This window comes from Sinocyclocheilus grahami, unplaced genomic scaffold, assembly GCF_001515645.1.
Source record: "Sinocyclocheilus grahami isolate Dianchi unplaced genomic scaffold, SAMN03320097.WGS_v1.1 scaffold879.1, whole genome shotgun sequence".
Taxonomy (NCBI): domain Eukaryota; kingdom Metazoa; phylum Chordata; class Actinopteri; order Cypriniformes; family Cyprinidae; genus Sinocyclocheilus; species Sinocyclocheilus grahami.
The window spans coordinates 522,990-541,130 of NW_015506058.1; the positions used below are offsets into that span (position 1 = coordinate 522,990).

An 18,141-nucleotide genomic window follows, 5' to 3' on the forward strand; every position below is an offset into this window, starting at 1 on the left:
ACAGGCTAACAGAGTCAGTTTTGGCTATCTGAAAGATCCTGTAAGGCTGCTGTGGTTTCATTCCCCAGTGGTGCATACTGAGGAGAGGAAATGAGTCTGAATCTAGACTTAAGCTTAATTGCTTTCAGCTCTCATCAGCTGAAGAGCAAAGGGGAAAATCACTGGTGCTGCATGTTTGTGGCTTGCAGTCTGCACTCCTCACCTCTCCACCTCTTCTCTTTCTGCATTGGTAAGCCCTGAATCTCTTTCCTAATGGTGCAACTGGGGCTCTGCTTCAGATGCAGAGGAACAGACTGTCTTTGTCTTCTTCCTAATGTGTCTCAGGAGAGGAGAGGGCACAGCACGGCACAGTCTGGCTCTCTGTTTTCCCGCCCTCTACCTCACTCAATTTATTCCCCTCTCAGAATGTGATTTATGCTGTTCACAGGCTGTTTGTATTCCGTATTGCTTGTAGGTCTTTGCCCTTGTAGTTCCTCAAAGGCATGAATGAGTCCCAGTCACAGCGTTGAAAGTTTATATTTTGACTTGGTGTTGAGATCCAACAGAAAACAGCCAGCGGCCACTTAAAAGCCTGCATCTCTTCTGTCTTGAACCACACTCTGTTAAACATCTTGCTGCAGAGATTTCATTGGGCACGGCTTCTTCTTCTTCTTATATGCTTTTATAGTTTTATTAGCAATATTTAAGATGAAAACAGTTAACTGTTATTAATATATTATACTAATTTTGCTAAAAGGATTGTAAAAAATCTTCTGGGAACATTATTATTAAAAAGACGTTATTATATTTTATGAATTATATACAAAATATTATTCATGTTTATTATTCATATTTTTTACAATGTAGTTCATTGGTTGGGAGTCATGAGATTTTTATAATTATTATAATTTTAATTAATAATTTTTTTCAAACAAATTATTATTTCAGATTAATTTTATTATTTACTTATTATTATTATTATTATTATTATTATTATTATTATTATTAATATTGTTGTTGTTGTTGTTGTTGGTGTATTTTCTAGTTTTGTTGTTATTAATATTTTATATGAAAACCGTTAACCGTTATTAATATGAACTATTCTTAATATATTATACTAATATTGCTAAAATAATTCAAAAATATAAAAAATTAAAGGTTATTTTTTCTGGGAACATATTATTAAAAATAAATTATTTTATATTTATAGTTCATTGGTTGAGAATCATGATGAGTTTTAGTTAAATCGTTTTTTTCATTACAGTTTTAATTAATTCATTTTTTCATTTTTTTCATTTTTCGTCTATCTGTCTGTCTGTCTGTCTGTTTGTCTGTCTGTCTGTCTGTCTGTCTCTCTCTCTCTCTCTCTGTCTCTCTCTCTCTCTCTCTCTGTCTCTCTCTCTGTCTGTCTCTCTCTCTCTCTCTCTCTCTCTGTGTGTGTGTGTGTGTGTGTGTGTAAGTTTACAGTGTAAGTCCACTGGATGAGATGTTAAAAAACATGTTAAAAAGTGAAACATCTTTCATGAGCAATTCACGGACTATGCGCAGCAATTTTGGTGTCATACATTGGCCAGTCACATGCAAAATGTGGGCAGTAAGTATTTTGTGGTTGTTGCATGGCAATTTGTATTGTCCGTTCAATTACTGTGGTAGAAACAGAGCATCTTTTTCTGTGTTTATGTATGTGCATGCAGACTCAAACATCCCCTCAGTAGCAGTGGAAGAAGAGAGTTGGCAGGCTTTTCCAGTGTCCTTTCCAAGATAAATAAAAGAGCAAAACGAAACGGTGCACATGAAATAAAAGCTTCTGACAGAAAGCAATAAACGAGATCCTCAAAGGGCCTTGCAGCTCTAGCATGTGTGTGGTGTCTGGACCTGTGATGTGGGCTACGGCAGGACGGTCATGGACCTCACCACTCTGTGCCCTAATACTGCACCATCCAATCTAATTAGCATCAGGGAATCCATGAGGTCATGGAGAGACTCTCCTGCCTGTTTGAGTTCAGTGGTCAAGTGTTTAAATGTTACCCAGTGAGTTAAATATCCTGTTTTAGATGCATCAATTAGAAGAGATAATGCAGAGGGAAATATTTTGTTCCAGTGCAAAGTCCCTTTTGAGTCACAGATGTGAATTGCTTGGCCTCTACATAGAAACACTTGTTAGACCAACAATATTTCCTCAAATAGTCACAAGTTGCTTAACTAACTTGAATAAACTATTTCATATGAACTGTGTTGCTGATTTGTTATGCGGTTACTACTATAGGTTTATTGTTTTGCTCTGTGTGTGCATTTTGTTTGTGCTGTTGCACTTGTAAGTATTGAGGTTGATTATTGCACATTTATTAATATTAATCTAGGTTGCATTGGCTGGATGGTACATTTTGGATTTGTCTTGTTTTATTGGTTTATTTCAAGTTATTATTCAGTAATTTATGAACACAGAATGGCCGTTAGCATTCCACCTCCTCAGACTAATGCAATGGAATAGCTCTCCACATCTGCAAAAGAGAATCTGTCAAAAACAATAGCCGCCAGCAATGTTTTCTGCTCAGTTGTTTGATCCGTGTGGCATGAGCTCCAGATTTTTCTGTGCTTCTGTTCACATTTCTACCTTGGTCCTGAGGGAGTGCTCTGTCTTCTCATTTCAGCATTTCTGCCATTCCACATCTGCTTCTGGACTTTGATGTGTGTTGTTCCATGTTTATATTTAAGCGCCACATTTACAAAGATTTCCTTAATGTTCAAAACAAAGCATGGAATGCATAAATGGTGAAAAAAAATGACAAATTCAATTACCCTGAGTACTGTGGTGCAAGCATATGCTGAAATGTTAAGCCATTTACTGTAATTGTCTGGTTGTCAGTATCACAATATCACAATGTCGTGGTCTATTATCAGAGCTTGTGACTGATGAAGAAATTAATTCCATAAAGGTATTAATATTAATCTAGGTTGCATTGGCTGGATGGTACATTTTGGATTTGTCTTGTTTTATTGGTTTATTTCAAGTTATTATTCAGTAATTTATGAACACAGAATGGCCGTTAGCATTCCACCTCATCAGACTAATGCAATGGAATAGCTCTCCACATCTGCAAAAGAGAATCTGTCAAAAACAATAGCCGCCAGCAATGTTTTCTGCTCAGTTGTTTGATCCGTGTGGCATGAGCTCCAGATTTTTCTGTGCTTCTGTTCACATTTCTACCTTGGTCCTGAGGGAGTGCTCTGTCTTCTCATTTCAGCATTTCTGCCATTCCACATCTGCTTCTGGACTTTGATGTGTGTTGTTCCATGTTTATATTTAAGCGCCACATTTACAAAGATTTCCTTAATGTTCAAAACAAAGCATGGGATGAATAAATGGGGAAAAAAAGACAAATTCAATTACACTGAGTACTGTGGTGCAAGCACACACTGAAATGTTAAGCCATTTACTGTAATTGTCTGGTTGTCAGTATCACAATATCACAATGTCGTGGTCTATTATCAGAGCTTGTGACTGATGAAGAAATTAATTCCATAAAGGTACAGTGGCTTTGAGACAATAGTGTTTTGTTTTCATAGGGTATGCTATGTCGGTGAAACTATTTGGCTTTAAAGGCAGAGTAGATGACTGTCATTTTGGGTCCTGTAGGCTCACAAGGGCCCTCACCTTTACATTGCGTAATGGATAGATACAGTATGTGTGTCTCATCTTCATGTGTTCAGGATTTTTTAAATGAAGTTCTATGTGCTGTCTATCTATGACAATCTGTTGCTAGATATGTTTTTTTAACAAAAATGTATTTATTTATTTATATACTTTTTATTAAAATTTTATATTAATAAAGTTATGTTGTGGTACTTATGCTATACCACTGGATGCATGCATCAAAAATACTGTAGACATTTAAACAGTCATTTAAATTACTGAACTATTATTTAATATTTAATTTAATATGAATAAAATTCAGTATTTGTTATTTTATCATTAATAATAAAAATGTCATATTTTTAGAATAAATTTGTTCTAAAATTTATTAGAGCGGTTATATATGAATGCTGTAATTATTTTATTGTTATTTAGTATTATTGGACTATCGGATGTATGCATCAAAAAAGGACATTTAAACAGTTATTTAAATAACTAAAATATTATTTAATATTTTATTTATATTATTTAATATAATTTAAAATGTATTGTTTAATATTTAATTCAATATTTTTTATAATAAATTTGTTATATATTACAGTTGCTGTGATTTATCAAGTAATTTATAAAGACTTATAGTATCATATACTAATTATAATTAACTTTAGTACTGTATAAATTACATGATCACAAAACTCAAATCAAGATTCCTAGACCACACAAGATCATACGCTTACTGCTAATGAATTACATTAACTTGGGTATGCTGGGGCCCTGCTTTCAGCTGGTGCGCAGGAGAAATAAGTTATTTTAATTCACATCTTAGTTTAAAGCAAACAAACCCCAGGTGGCTCTTTCTAAGCATGCATTTTCTCTTTTATAAAACATCCTACTTTTAAATAGAGGTGTATTAAAAGCTTTGAATGACATCATTGTCATGGGGATTACATCATTTAGTTCGAAGGGTTCTCTGCTCCCAGAAGCCCTTGTGGTTGTGAATGTGCAATTAATGGTTTGGATGGAATGTGCTTGGCAAACATACGGTCTGCCCAGTTCCTACGTTAGGATCAGACATCTATAACACCGGCCTTGTAAAACAGATTGCGCTCCATTAAACATAATGTGATGTCTTGCACATTGATTTTCGTGTGTGTAGCATGCAAATCAAGCTCCTTACTGGAAGGTGAGACCGCAAACCATAAGGAAAGTTTGATATTTTAAGAAGGAAATGCTTGTAAATTTAACCACGCGATCATCATAAGATTCTCCAAGGGTTCACGTCTTTCTGCTTTCTTTCAGAAACCATGATTGTAAGATTCAACCGGCTGAAGAGAGGCCTCTTCCTTCTAGGGATGCTCTTTATGGTATCCCGTCTTGTGCTCTCTGAGGAGGTGGGTCCTGCAGAGAAAGAAGTCACGTTTAGCCATGTCTACAGGATTGACTCTGGTTGTAAGCAGGGTTCTCAAGTGGCTCAGCTTTCCCAGGACCAGGCCTCAGAAGGACAGTTAGTCACAGTGGATGGAGAGAATGACATTGTCTTCAAGCACAACATACGTCTGCAGTCGGCTGGTTGTGGATGTGCAGATTCCGAGGACTTCAAAGCCCTGCTGTACCGTGTAAATGGCCTGGAGGAGGAAGTCACCTACCTAAAGAGCCAGTGTTCTCAGAGCTGCTGCAAAGGAGGGTCAGGTATTAGTACTAACCTGGAGATTATTCTTTGATTTTGTAAAACTAAAAAACAAGCTACCTGATTTGGCACAGTGAACCATACAGCACATACCTGATTATGCCTCAAATATAGCATAGTCGAATCAGTTCGGGCTAAAAAGTTCTGGCAAAAATACAGTTTTTATTTTGTTTTAAATTAGTGCATAGTTTCATATTTTAGTGCATAATGTATGTGAGTATGTGACACCTTCCATTTAAAGTTAAAATATTAGCAGTTATGCCATTTGAATTTAGAATGCTTTTTTAAAAAAAATTCCAGTTCAGTTTGTGAATTTGAATTAAGGTATCAAAAAGGAACTAGAATTGAAATTCAAATTTGAATTTAGAAATTTTGAAAGGAGTAATGAAATTGTGTGATTTTTAACAAGAAAAGATTGTCACAAAAAACAAAACAAATATTTTATAGGCCTTACAAACATAGATATATGGACCAAGGTGGAGAACTTAATTTCCCAGAATGACATCCCTAGTTAGAAAGTAATATATTTAAAATACATTTATTTCATACTAAGTATAGTTCAAACCTATTAACATATTTACTGACATATCGCTTGAGACTTTCTGATATAAAAATGTAGTATAATTAAATTTTATTTGGAGTTCTACTTGTGCACAATGCATATTTTTTAATATTAATGTCACTATTGATGAGGACTGGATGATCTTTGAATAATATCGGTCTTTAAATGCAAGAGATTTAAAGTGTTTCTAAAAAGTATACCTGCAATAGTTCCACTTTAGCACCATCAAATATACTTAAGTATATTTTTAGTTGAACTTCAGCACTACTTCCACACAATTAAAGTGCATTAAGTTCACAATTAATTGTTCCAATTTAGCCGACTTTAAGCATACCAGTTTAGTATACTAAAAGCACAATTGCAGGGTATTTTTATTAAGTACATAAATATATAAATGCATTTATATTATACTTAGCATTAAATAAATTTATTTTAAATACATTTTAGTATATTTATTTTTCCCTAGGGATTGCTTGTTGAATTTATTTGAATTGCAATTCAGTAAATTGCACATTCCTGTGGAGTGGCACCAATTCAATTCATATTCAGTCTCACTCAAAAAACCTGTGAATTTCTGTATTATGCTACTCTCAACTCTCTGCTTCTGATATAAATCCACTGGTACCAAGACTGCTTATATCACATCCTGCCTTAAGCAGCCTCCAAAGTCCCATTTATCTCTACAGAGCAGGTGCAATACGTTAAGATTGTTCTCCTTTTCTAGGTGGGGACACTAGCTGCAGTGGGCATGGCACATACCAGCATGACTCTTGCAGTTGTAAGTGTAACCCAGGCTGGGAGGGTCCAGACTGCTCCATCTCATCCTGCCCTGATGAATGCAACGATAATGGCCGGTGTGTTGACGGACGCTGCGTCTGCCATGAAGGCTATACAGGCCATGACTGCAGCCAACTCACGTGCCCCAATGACTGCAAAGACAAAGGCCACTGTGTGGATGGCAAATGTGTGTGCTTTAGTGGATTCTCAGGAGAAGACTGCAGTATCGCCACCTGTCCCAACGACTGCATAGGAAATGGACGCTGCGTGGATGGACAGTGCATCTGCGATGAGGGATTCTTTGGAATCGACTGCTCCATGGGTAAGTTGGTTTACAGGAAATTCTGACCAGAATCTAAATTTCCTGATTGTGCTTTATGCGCTTGATTCAATTTAGATTCATTCGGAAATTGGACTACACTACATTAGTCATGCTGTCTGTTTCTCACTAGATTCAGTAGCGATGCCGCAGTGCCATGGAATAAACGTTTTCATAGTATTTCAGTACGGTGTAGTTCTGTCCACATTGACAGAGGAATACATGCACAAGAATTTAGTTTATAGAAGCGAACATCAACTGGTCTCAGATAACTTGATATATAGCCCTGTTTGTTTTATTGATCTACAATGTTAAAAAAAATAGATTAAGTAAAAAAGGACTGAATATTTACTTGATTATTGTAGTTTGCTTCATTGACCACTGTTGTTAATTTGTAGCAATGTATGGCTTCCAGGAACACAAAAATGCATCTTAATCCAATTTTTCTTTTACAATATACTCATCCTTTTTCACTGAAGCAAATTTGGTGTAGAAACAATTTTCACTCTGCTAGTAAAACTGCTAGTAACATTTTAACAAACAATTAAAAAATACAGCAAGTAACATTGAATTCAAAATGAAATTTTGATGTTGATAAACTAAAAAATATATACAGTATACTAAAATTCAAGTCTACTTAAATGTACGCTTGATTTTAGAGGCCTCTGCAAGCAAACAAAGAGGAAACTTTTCTAGTTCAAGCTTCAACATTGTTCAAACTTTACAAAGTAAACTTACTGCTACTTCTATACTTTTCCAATAAACACTTATATAAGAACTAATTGGGCACTTTGAATTAATTTGCTCGTATTAACTCTCTTGTTTTTCAGTCTCCTGCTGGAAGAAAACAGTAAAAGATAGGCCTCATTAGCACAAGGGAATTGTTTTCCATCAATCCTTTTCTGTTCCACACGTTTCGCCCTCAGATCTTCAGATAGAAGTGGAGTGCCTCAGAGTTGGAATGCATGGATAGATGAGCTGAGCTTCAAAAAATATTAGCCATGGCCAGAGCCTTAGGGTGTGACATATCGTCTGTGTTAACACTTCTGAAATGGTTTCTTAGGGGAGTTAGGGCACAGTGTAATTTACTCCGAGAATGATAATAGTAGGGAGGTAAGAGCAAGCACTGCAAACTAGTCAAACAGATCAATTTGGGTGTTACATTCTCCTGATCTTGACACTAATTGGCTTCGGAATATTACTAGAGGGTTTCAGCTGTCCATAACTTGTCTGAAAGATTTTCCATTTCTAACGCTATAGGGAATTGCCATCGTTATTAAACCACACTCGTTCTTGCATACAGTATATGGGGATGTCTGACTAGTAAAATCTTACGAGGATTCTAGGATGATGCTTTAAAAGTTATACCATGAACACCAGAAGCAATAAAAAAATATAGGGGTTATTATAATAGGAGGTATTTATTAGGCTTTGAATGCTCCAGTTCTTTTAATAACCAAAACAATGCAATTGTTTTGCAATTCATATATTATGCGTCTGGCAGAACGGAGAAAAAATTAACATAAATGTGTGAATATAAAACTATATAACTATAAAAATATATTAATTTCAAAACTATTTTATATACATTAAGATTTTTTTTATGTTTTTGAAATATTTTTTTATTCTCACTACACTGGATTTTATTATTATCAAAAATACATTCAAACTATTGTGACATATTATTACAATTTAAAGCAACTCTTTTCTATTTTAATATGTATTAAAAGCCATTAGCAACCATTACTTCAGTCTTCACTGTCGCATGATCCTTCAGAAAATTCTTTCAAAACAACAACAACATCAAAAATCTTACTGACCCCAAACTTTTGAAGGTTACTGTGTAAATAAAGAAGTTTGTGTTGCAAGCCTTGACTGACTGGATTATGTGGAAGTGATTACAAACACACATAGATTAGACCTGTATGAAAAACAGACAACAAACACCATGAAATGATTCTATGGTAATCGTAAATGTGGTCGATCATCAAAAGATCAGTGTGGCAACTTTGTTCTGACCACAATGAGTCTAGTGGATTTTGGTGGATGTCTTAATGGCATATCAACGAAGTGCAGATGCTGAAGATTAGATTTAATGTACCTTCTGCTGCTGCCACAGGCTTAGACACTGCATAAAAAGTCACTATAGTTTTGTTGTACAAAACAAAAAAAAAAGGTGGCGACATTGTAAGAAATGTATATTTAGTCCTGATCACAATAGATTATCAATAAAATTTAATTAAAAGTGCATTTATGGTTATTTAAAGTTGCTTTAAGCATCAGGCTGATGTTTCTCTGGCTTGAAGAACCACCACTGCTGATTTATGCAAGTTTGTCTAAGTCCAAACAGAACTGTGTTGTAATTGTAACTTAATTGCTTTGGTTAGCCCTTACAATCAATCAGTGGGAACACGCATTTCCGGCACTTATGCTTTCCTTCCAGCTGGCTGATGATAATTCATTAGTTCAGCAGGCCTTTTTGGGATATTATTTACGGGTGAAATTGTTACTGGCAAACCCAGGAGAGAACAGCAAGAATGGCTGTATTAACTGCCACTGGATGGAAAGCCTCCTGCAAAACTGAAGGAAAACATTTGACTTCCTGCCCCCATGCCATGCGGAACAATGTCCAAGCCTGCTGTTCATTCTTTCCTGGGTAATGCGGTCTCCACAGCACCCTTTTCTCCCCCCATGGATTTCCCTGAATTTTTTTCCTTAAATCCACCACCTCCTTTATGTTTTTCCCTGTAAGCTGGTGGGTAATGTGTTAATGGAAACTTCACTCCCTGGGCTGCTGACTGTCTGTCTGACTCTGGGGCTCCTGGTTTGTTCCTGGGGCCTCCCCTCTGTTTTTTACTATTCCAATGTGCAGTTTTGTTAAAATCCCTACTTATTGATGGAGGCTCAAAACCACAGAGTAACCAGAATGAAAATGTGTAATCCCCATAAAATATCCAACTCAGATGTTCAGTAAATCTTAAGATCACCTGGTATTTTGCAAGCTGTATAAATGTGAACAAACTTTAGAAATGAAAGAAGAGAACTGCGAAATAGACACTTTTAAAGGAATAGTTCACTCAAAAATGGAAATTCATTATTTCATTATTTTCTCAATTTCAAAGTTGTGTGACTTATTTTTTTTTCTCTGTTGTACAGAAAAGGAGAAGTTCTAAAAAATATGTTTTGTCCACACTTTTAAATATAATGAAGATAAATGGGGATAGGGGCTGTCAAGTTGTAAAATGACAAAAAGCACCATCAATTTTTCATACAAGTGACCCTGTGTGACTGTTTTTATACAGTATATTTTGCAGTTTGTGTGATGAACAAATCAACATTTACATAAGTATTCAAAGAAAATCTATCCTTTGTGTATTCATGTGAGTTCATGAGAGGAGTAGCAATGTGAATCAGTTGTTCTTTTAAGACTTTTGAATGAATCAGTTGATCCAATAAAAAATTGTCTGAACGATTCATTCATGAATCTGAATTATACGATTGTACGAACACCAGCTATGAAGATTGTCTGTGAATATCAAATTATATTTGGGTGTGTTCATCATTCTTGGTTTAGTTTAGTATACAAATGAATAATTTTTAAACAGGACCCCAATGCAAAGACAACTAGCATGTCATCTAATGTGAAAGAATGCTCATTGACAACATTTCTTCCTACTTCAGTTTTAGGACCAAAAGGCCTCCGTCTGATCAAAGTCACCGATGTATCTCTGCTGGTGGAGTGGGAGTCTGTGAGAGGAGCTGAGTACTACATCTTGTCCTACTATCCAAAGGGAGACGAGGGAGCCATTAAAGAGGTTCAGGTGGAAAACACGAAAAACTCCTACCTGATCACAGGCCTCAGACCTGGAGTCACATACATAGTGCAGGTGTACGCTGTCATCAGGGGTATTAACAGTGAATCTGATAAGATTGTGGCTACGACTGGTAAGAACAATTGTTTAAATATTACAAATATATTTATAATGTACATGGAAAGCTTTGTGAAATTGCTTTGTCATAGCAGCAAACAAGCAGTGGTATTTGTGTTAACTCTGAGGCCAGATGTAACTAAGCTATTAGAATTCAATGAAAATCCAAAAACACATTTTCATGGAAATGAATGTTTCCAGTTTTGCAACAATAGGATGAGCACTACAGCATTTTGATGTGGCCAGTCTTTTATTCCTCACAGCACATTAGACGCCCATGAGAAAGTGCTGATCATCTGGACATGATGACAAAGATGAATGGCCAGCATGGGACACTGTCAGTCAACGGTTAACAAAGAATTTGAATGTCTAAAAGCATTTCCTTCTCACATGAGAAGTGTAGCTCAGTCTGAAGTGGTAGAATGCGTGGCTGCAACTCATTTCTGTCATATGGTGGCAGAATGTTGAGGACGGGTGCTTGTAAGAGGAGTACGGGAGACATCAGATCAAAAATATGAAAGAAATGGCAATGGATTTGCATTCATTTGTATTACTTGTAACCAAAAAGTGTGCATGCAGAAGCACTGTAGAATTAAGAAAAAAATTTTGGGGGGTGATTTTTTTTGCTTGATTGTTTTTCAGCACCACTGTTGAATTAATGCCAAATTATTAATGAAAAATGATCACAAATATCTATATATATATATGTTTTATTTAAACATGACTATTGTGGCAGATGAGTAAAGCTTAGAACAGACATAACACATGCGGCTTTAGAACTCAATATAAATTCAGTAAGAAGTTTTTTTTTTTAAGAAATTAATATTTATGTTCAGCAAGTGCTGTTCCTTTGAATGTTCTATTTATCAAACAATTCAGAAAAAAAGCACAAAATCAGCATATTAGCATATCATAATCAGCATATTGATTTCTGAAGGATCACGTGACACTGAAGACTGGACTAATGGCTGCTGAAATTTCATTCATTCATTCAAAATCGATTCATTCTTGTCATCAAAGGAATAAATTTGATTTTAAGTTATACTAAAATTGAAAACAGTAATTTTGAAATGTAAAAATATTTCACAATATTTCCCCAATCTGACTTTCTCTTCAGAGGTCTCTGGTATTGAAGGAATCAAGGTGCTGGCTCAGACAGAGGACTCTATCCAGGTGGACTGGAAGAACCCTGCGATTGCCGTGGACTTCTTCAAATTGACCCATGCCAGCCCTGATGGTCAGGGAGGACAGGAGAACGTGGCAATGAGCCAAGAGGCCAGAACCAAACACACCATTGTAGGTCAGTCCACTGTTATGCATCCATCTGCAGTCACGGGCCTCTGAGTTTCAGAGTGTATTGACTTCAGTGACTGTGTAGTGAGAACAACATAAATGTGTGTTTTTCAGGCCTCAACCCAGGAACAGAATATCAGATAGGCGTGCAAGCAATCAAAAGTGAAAGCGAAGGCAAGCCGTCGTATGCCACAGGGGTCACAGGTCAGTAATATGCCTCGATAGCAATGCATAAAGTGGAAAATAAAATTTCCAGACACCACTTTTGATTTTATTTCATAGTGGAGACAATCCATTGACTTGTATAGTGTTTTTACAATGAGCTAATGATATTTTAAATTCTGTAAACCTTTTTGCAGTTTTCGATTTTCTGCAAGACTTTAGGTCATTATTTGTTTTTACTATACATTAATATTTAATATGTTTATCAAGTCAATTCGTTGTGCCACACTGTAGGTAATTTCACATTTTATTACTCTTGCAGAGACATTTGGTGCTCAAAATGTAGGTGAAACCTGACCTATATCTGTATAAAGATTGCAACTTTAAAATATGCTGAAATAAAAGAGACAAACAGATGCAAAAATTAGATTATTGTTCTGATGTTGATGCTAGAGATAGAATCTTTGCCACAACAATCTTTTAATGGAGGGAGTCCTTTCATGCTCTCATGCTTTACTCTCAGAAAATATTTTCTTCTGAAATGCTTCAGTGTCCAATGGTAGTTAAAATCTTTACAACCCAGTGCGTAAGACAGATATTTTCCTTGTCACCATAAATCAATTAAATTGCTTCCTTGACTGAAAAAACAACAAATCCGTTTTATTATTTTACCCAGGGCTATTGAAATGTGGCAGTTCTAACATTACTTGCTCTGAAAAAATACACATGTCCAAAACCAACAAATATTCATGAAGAACCCTGGAGGCATCGGTTTCTGTATTATTATAGGTATCTTAGTGGTTGGAGTTGCAGATATTTAAAAGTACTGCTCCTGTATGCTTTAGAGCTGATAGTCTGCCAACAATGAGATCTTTATACTAACTAAACCTGTCAAATAATGTGGAAACAAATTAGTAGTGGTCTGTAAATCTCCCAATGATTTGTGCCCAATGATGCCTAATGAAAAGAAGTCTTTTAAACATGTGATTTGTGTATGCCTGTGCCTTTTGGAAATGTTGCAGCATAATTCTGATGGACTGGACATTTAATATCCCCCCTATTAAAATGTCAATTAGCTATGGCCCTTAAATCATTAAAAGGCATTTGTCATGTTTTAGCCTTAAATTTCATAGCCTAAACGCTTGGACTAATATTTATGTCTATTTAACAGCTATAATATTCCCTGCTTAATATTTATGCGTCAGTGCTTTTGGCCCAATAATAAGATCATCTCTTTAGAATTATGGTTTAAGATGCAAAATTATGGTTGCAAAAGAAAACTTATCATACGTAACCACAGTTATGTTTATAGGGCGGTTTTAATATATCAAACACAGGACAGGGAACTGCTAGATTTTGTATTCAACATCTGCGTCTTTGATTTATTGCTGTAAGCATAAATATAGTTTACCTTGTCAGGCTATTTACCTATGGGAATTAAGCTCTTAGCCAAAGGTGCTTGAGATAGATAAATTATCTGTACTCTGACTCCCCTGATTGCTTTGTCTGAGAAAGCAAGTGATGTCTCAGTGAGAAAACAATCATCAGTATAGCAATAAAACGAAATATGAAATCAAATAGCGGTCAAATGTGATTGTAACAGAAACACATAGGCAAATACATAAGATGAAAGTGTTTATGCTGTCTACTCTTTAAAAAGGTGTTGTTTTAATTAAGATTCTTCTGTTCCTAGAGCTCCAAGGCTTCCTTAAAGGGATAGTTCCCCAAAAATGAAAATTGTCACCATTTACTCAACCTCATGTTGTTCCAAACTTGTATGACAATGAAATTCAATGAAAGTCCATGGGGTTCAGTGCTGTTTTGGACCCCACTGACTTTCATTGTATGTAAACAGCTGAACGTTCTTAAAAATATCTTCTTTCACAGATGAAACAAAGTCTTAAAGGTTTGGAATGATATGAGCTTGAGTAGATAGAATGTTCATTTTGGGGTGAACTGTACCTTTAAATGAGCTTCGAGCTGAAGAAGTATACTGCTTTTTTATTTGATACTTGTCAGGTAGCTAACATCTGACCTCATATGATCCCAACAGTGCTAATCTCTTCCAAGAAAAGAGATTTTTACTTTACACAGTCAGGGTGTTGCCATAAATGTGGCTGGACACTTTAACTCTGTATTGGATCTTCTGAGTATTGGCTCAAAATGATGGTATATTTGTCTTAGGAGGCTTCTTGAAGAAATAGTTTGGGTGTTATTACACATTTTATATAAAGAGCCATCTGATTTCTGTAGTTGCACACTGCCACAGTAAGCCACAGTGAGATTCTCAAATTCAAGTGCTCGGGTTAGTGAGAATTTAATACTTGATTCTGCCTTTAAATTTAAGGTAGTACTACATCCTTTGAGTCTGTTCCTGACAGCTACAGCAGCCATTAGAGGGGCCTCCGGTAGACGGTATTTTCCCTCTGCTCAGCAACTTATGAATTACAGCACCAGTTACTCCTACATTTATTCTCACCAAACCGTAGGCGCAGGAAATGGTTTTTCAATGCTTCCTCGTGGACATGGCTTATTTTGCACATGTGCATCACAGAGAAGCCAGAGTGTATATTGTTCTTCTTGTTATCCAGTGCAATGTAGGGTGACCATATAGTTTAATGTAGGATTCCTTATGTTTTACAACTGAATAACTGAAGCATTCACACTGACCTGAAGATGAAGAGTGAAATTTATAGATGCAATTGAAGGCCCCCCAACCTAGTTTCTTTTAGCGTCAATGACTTGAACAGCACCGTTGAGTTTTTCAAGTTCTTGGGAACCATAAACACAACTTTAAATGAACTGAAAAGACTGCCTCTGTAAAAAGAACAAAATGGCTCAATAGGGGACGTTTCTTTTGCAATTGAAGACATTCAATCTACCATAGACTTTGATACTTATGTTCTACCCTGAAATCAATGTGTCCCTCATCACCTCCTCCATAACAATCAGGTGTAGTTCTTCCTCCACAAGGGAGTTTAATGCATCGTTTGTTCAGTAGAAAGAATCATTGGATTGGACTGTTTCAAAGAACTTAATGTCCTGAAAGTGGGTAAACAAGACCTCACATCTTGATCAGCACTACTTTAAAGCTTTACTTTCCAAGAAGAGCTTTGGGGGGAAAAACAAAAGTTTTTTTCTTGAACAAGGCCTATATTAACTTAAGAGAAGTTTCTATACTTAAATGCCATTTTGAATACCAAACAAATTTGCTATATATATGTATAAGTTATATTTTGTTTATTCTAATCCTAAATGTTAAACATACCTGCAAAAATGTTGAACATCATTTCTTTTCTACCCCAAGCTAACTCTGCATGACCATATTCTACATCTCTTAATCCTACCCAATACCTAAACTTAACAACTACCTTACTAACTATTAATAATTTGTTTAATAATTCATGTTTATGGAGGCAAAAACTGTAGTTAATAGTTAGTTAATAGTGAGAATTGGTCCCTGAAGTAGGCCCAATATTTATTTAAATATAGTTTAAATATTAAATTATATTTAAATAATTTAATAAAATAGTATGTATATAACAACAGACTTTTTTATCATATGCAATTGTGAGAATATGCACATAGTAAATATTTAAATATTATGGATTTTATTACAAAACATTTATTCAAATAAGTTAAATATTTTACTGTAAAAAACTGATGACAAATGATTTTTCTCTGAATGTATTCTCATTTTATTTTATGCAATTATGTGGAAGAATATTCAATTATATTGTTTAAATATTTTTTTTCATTTATGCAATATATCAAAGTTGTATTTTTTTTTATTGGAATAGCTTATTTTCTAGTATTAAAACTTATGCCCCCGGTTTCACAGACAAGGCTTAAACCTAGTCCCAGACTAAAATGCCAGTCTGGGCTGTTTCAGCTGAAAGAAACTTGCAATGACTGATCTTAAAATATATCAGTGCCTTTGTTTTGTCTCAAGATGCACACCAGTAATGTTTTTTCTAAGGCATGTTTATAAAAATTACTTGAATGTCCTATTAAACTATAGCATAATCCTGGTTTAGTCTAAGCCCAGTCTGTGAAACCAGGCCCTAAAGTGCTAATTGCAACGCAGATGACATGAATGCACTCACAATTGATTGAAAAAGGCACCACATTCTGTGGATCATTTTGCATTGCAGTGTTTCTTCAGTGAATCTACAATGCACATCTTATGAAGCCGATAATGCTATAATTCTGCCCTGATTTTCATCATGGATAAACAGTTTTCCATGATACAAAAGAGCTTCCAGCTTTTATCTCCCCTGCTGTACTTTGGCTTGGAAGCTTGAAATCTGTCCAGAGAAATTTGGGAGAAATATGTCTAATCTGACCATACTCCAGTGGTCAGAGACAGGAATAGAGATACAATTGGCAGTCGTCTCAATCCCTCATGCTGTTTGATAAAGCACATATTATTTGAATAAGCAAAAACACAGAAAAGAGCTGTTCGGCACATATCTTGTCATTATGATGTGGTTGTTTGTGTGCTGAGATATTGACTAGGTAATTGCAGGAATCATGAAGTTTTCAACGTCTCATAAATGCATTTAGCGTTGGTGTTGTCTGCTTTCCAATGTGAGCCGTTGCTTTGTATTCTGGCCCATGTTTCAAACTCAGACAAGTCAAAAATGATAAGCCCACCTTGGCAATCAGAGAGCATAAAATGAGAGCTGTGGATTCTAGCAATCTTGGAAGGCATCGGGAATCAGTTTCCATGATGCGGACATTCGGCCAACCTCGCTTCAGTCACAGAACGGTAGCCTAAATGATGATTGCTTTTCCTTGTCTCTTCACTTCCTCTTTTGCATTGCATGGGCACTTTCTTAGGTCCAATGGAACTGCTCACAAATGCATATTACACTGCCTATATGACCCTGCGCACATCCTCAGATCTTAAGGCCCTGATAATTGCAAATCCATAAGCCTGATGAAATATAAAACCCTCAACAGCATCTTGTTCTTGCCGTTACTTTCACTTGCATACAAAATGCAGCAAGTTCAATCAAGAATTCACTAAAAAAGTTTTGTCAGGTATCCTAAACAATGTTGCAAGCATAAATATATCTAACTGTTGTTAGATTTACGCTGAAACAGGAAAGTTTTTTTTATAATATTTTTATGCAATTTTGTGTAACTAAAAAGTAAATTGATCATGTTTTATCAATATTTATATATCAAATATTTTTATTTATTTAAACAACATTTGTTTAGATAATTTAGTTTAAGTATTAAATTATATTTAAAACATTTTATAATAAAATAATATTTATACAACAAAAAAAGACAAAAATATATATTCTCTGAAATCTCTGAAGTCCTTGGATCGTATGCAATTGTGAGTGAATAATACTTATACATTTTATATTTATATATTTAAATATTATGGATGCTATATGTTTTAAGCATACATTTAACTAAATATTGTTAGCTTTATGCTAAAAAATGTATTTGGAAATAAAAGTATGTATGGGAAAAAAATATTTGCATATGCATTTTTTTATCTGATTCAGTTTTGTGCATTAGTTGTGTTTTATAACTAATTAAATATTTAATATATTATTCACGCAAACACTATTTCAACAGTTTAAATATTCAACTGTATTTAAAATATTTAAAATAAAATAATCTATATACAACAAAAAAAGTCGAATTTTACTTTTACTAATATCTTTTTACGAATACAAATAAAGATATTCTATGCAATCTCTGGACTTTTTATGATACACAATTGTAAGTAAATAGCATCATACATATTCAAATATTATGGATAAAAAAAAAAAAAAA

General features: G+C 35.0%; 1 protein-coding gene across 2 annotated transcripts in view; it reads left to right on the forward strand.

Annotated features, from left to right (window-relative positions):
* Positions 1–18,141, forward strand: part of LOC107563565 (tenascin-N) — a 29,410-nt gene that overhangs the window by 1,421 nt on the left and 9,848 nt on the right. For both annotated transcript variants that reach the window (XM_016248467.1, XM_016248468.1), the window contains exons 2-6: positions 4,913–5,302; positions 6,587–6,961; positions 10,640–10,903; positions 12,005–12,187; positions 12,295–12,384. In XM_016248467.1, coding sequence (XP_016103953.1) covers positions 4,918–5,302; positions 6,587–6,961; positions 10,640–10,903; positions 12,005–12,187; positions 12,295–12,384 — 1,297 coding nt within the window. In that variant the 5' untranslated portion in view covers positions 4,913–4,917. The remainder of the gene's footprint in view (positions 1–4,912; positions 5,303–6,586; positions 6,962–10,639; positions 10,904–12,004; positions 12,188–12,294; positions 12,385–18,141) is intronic.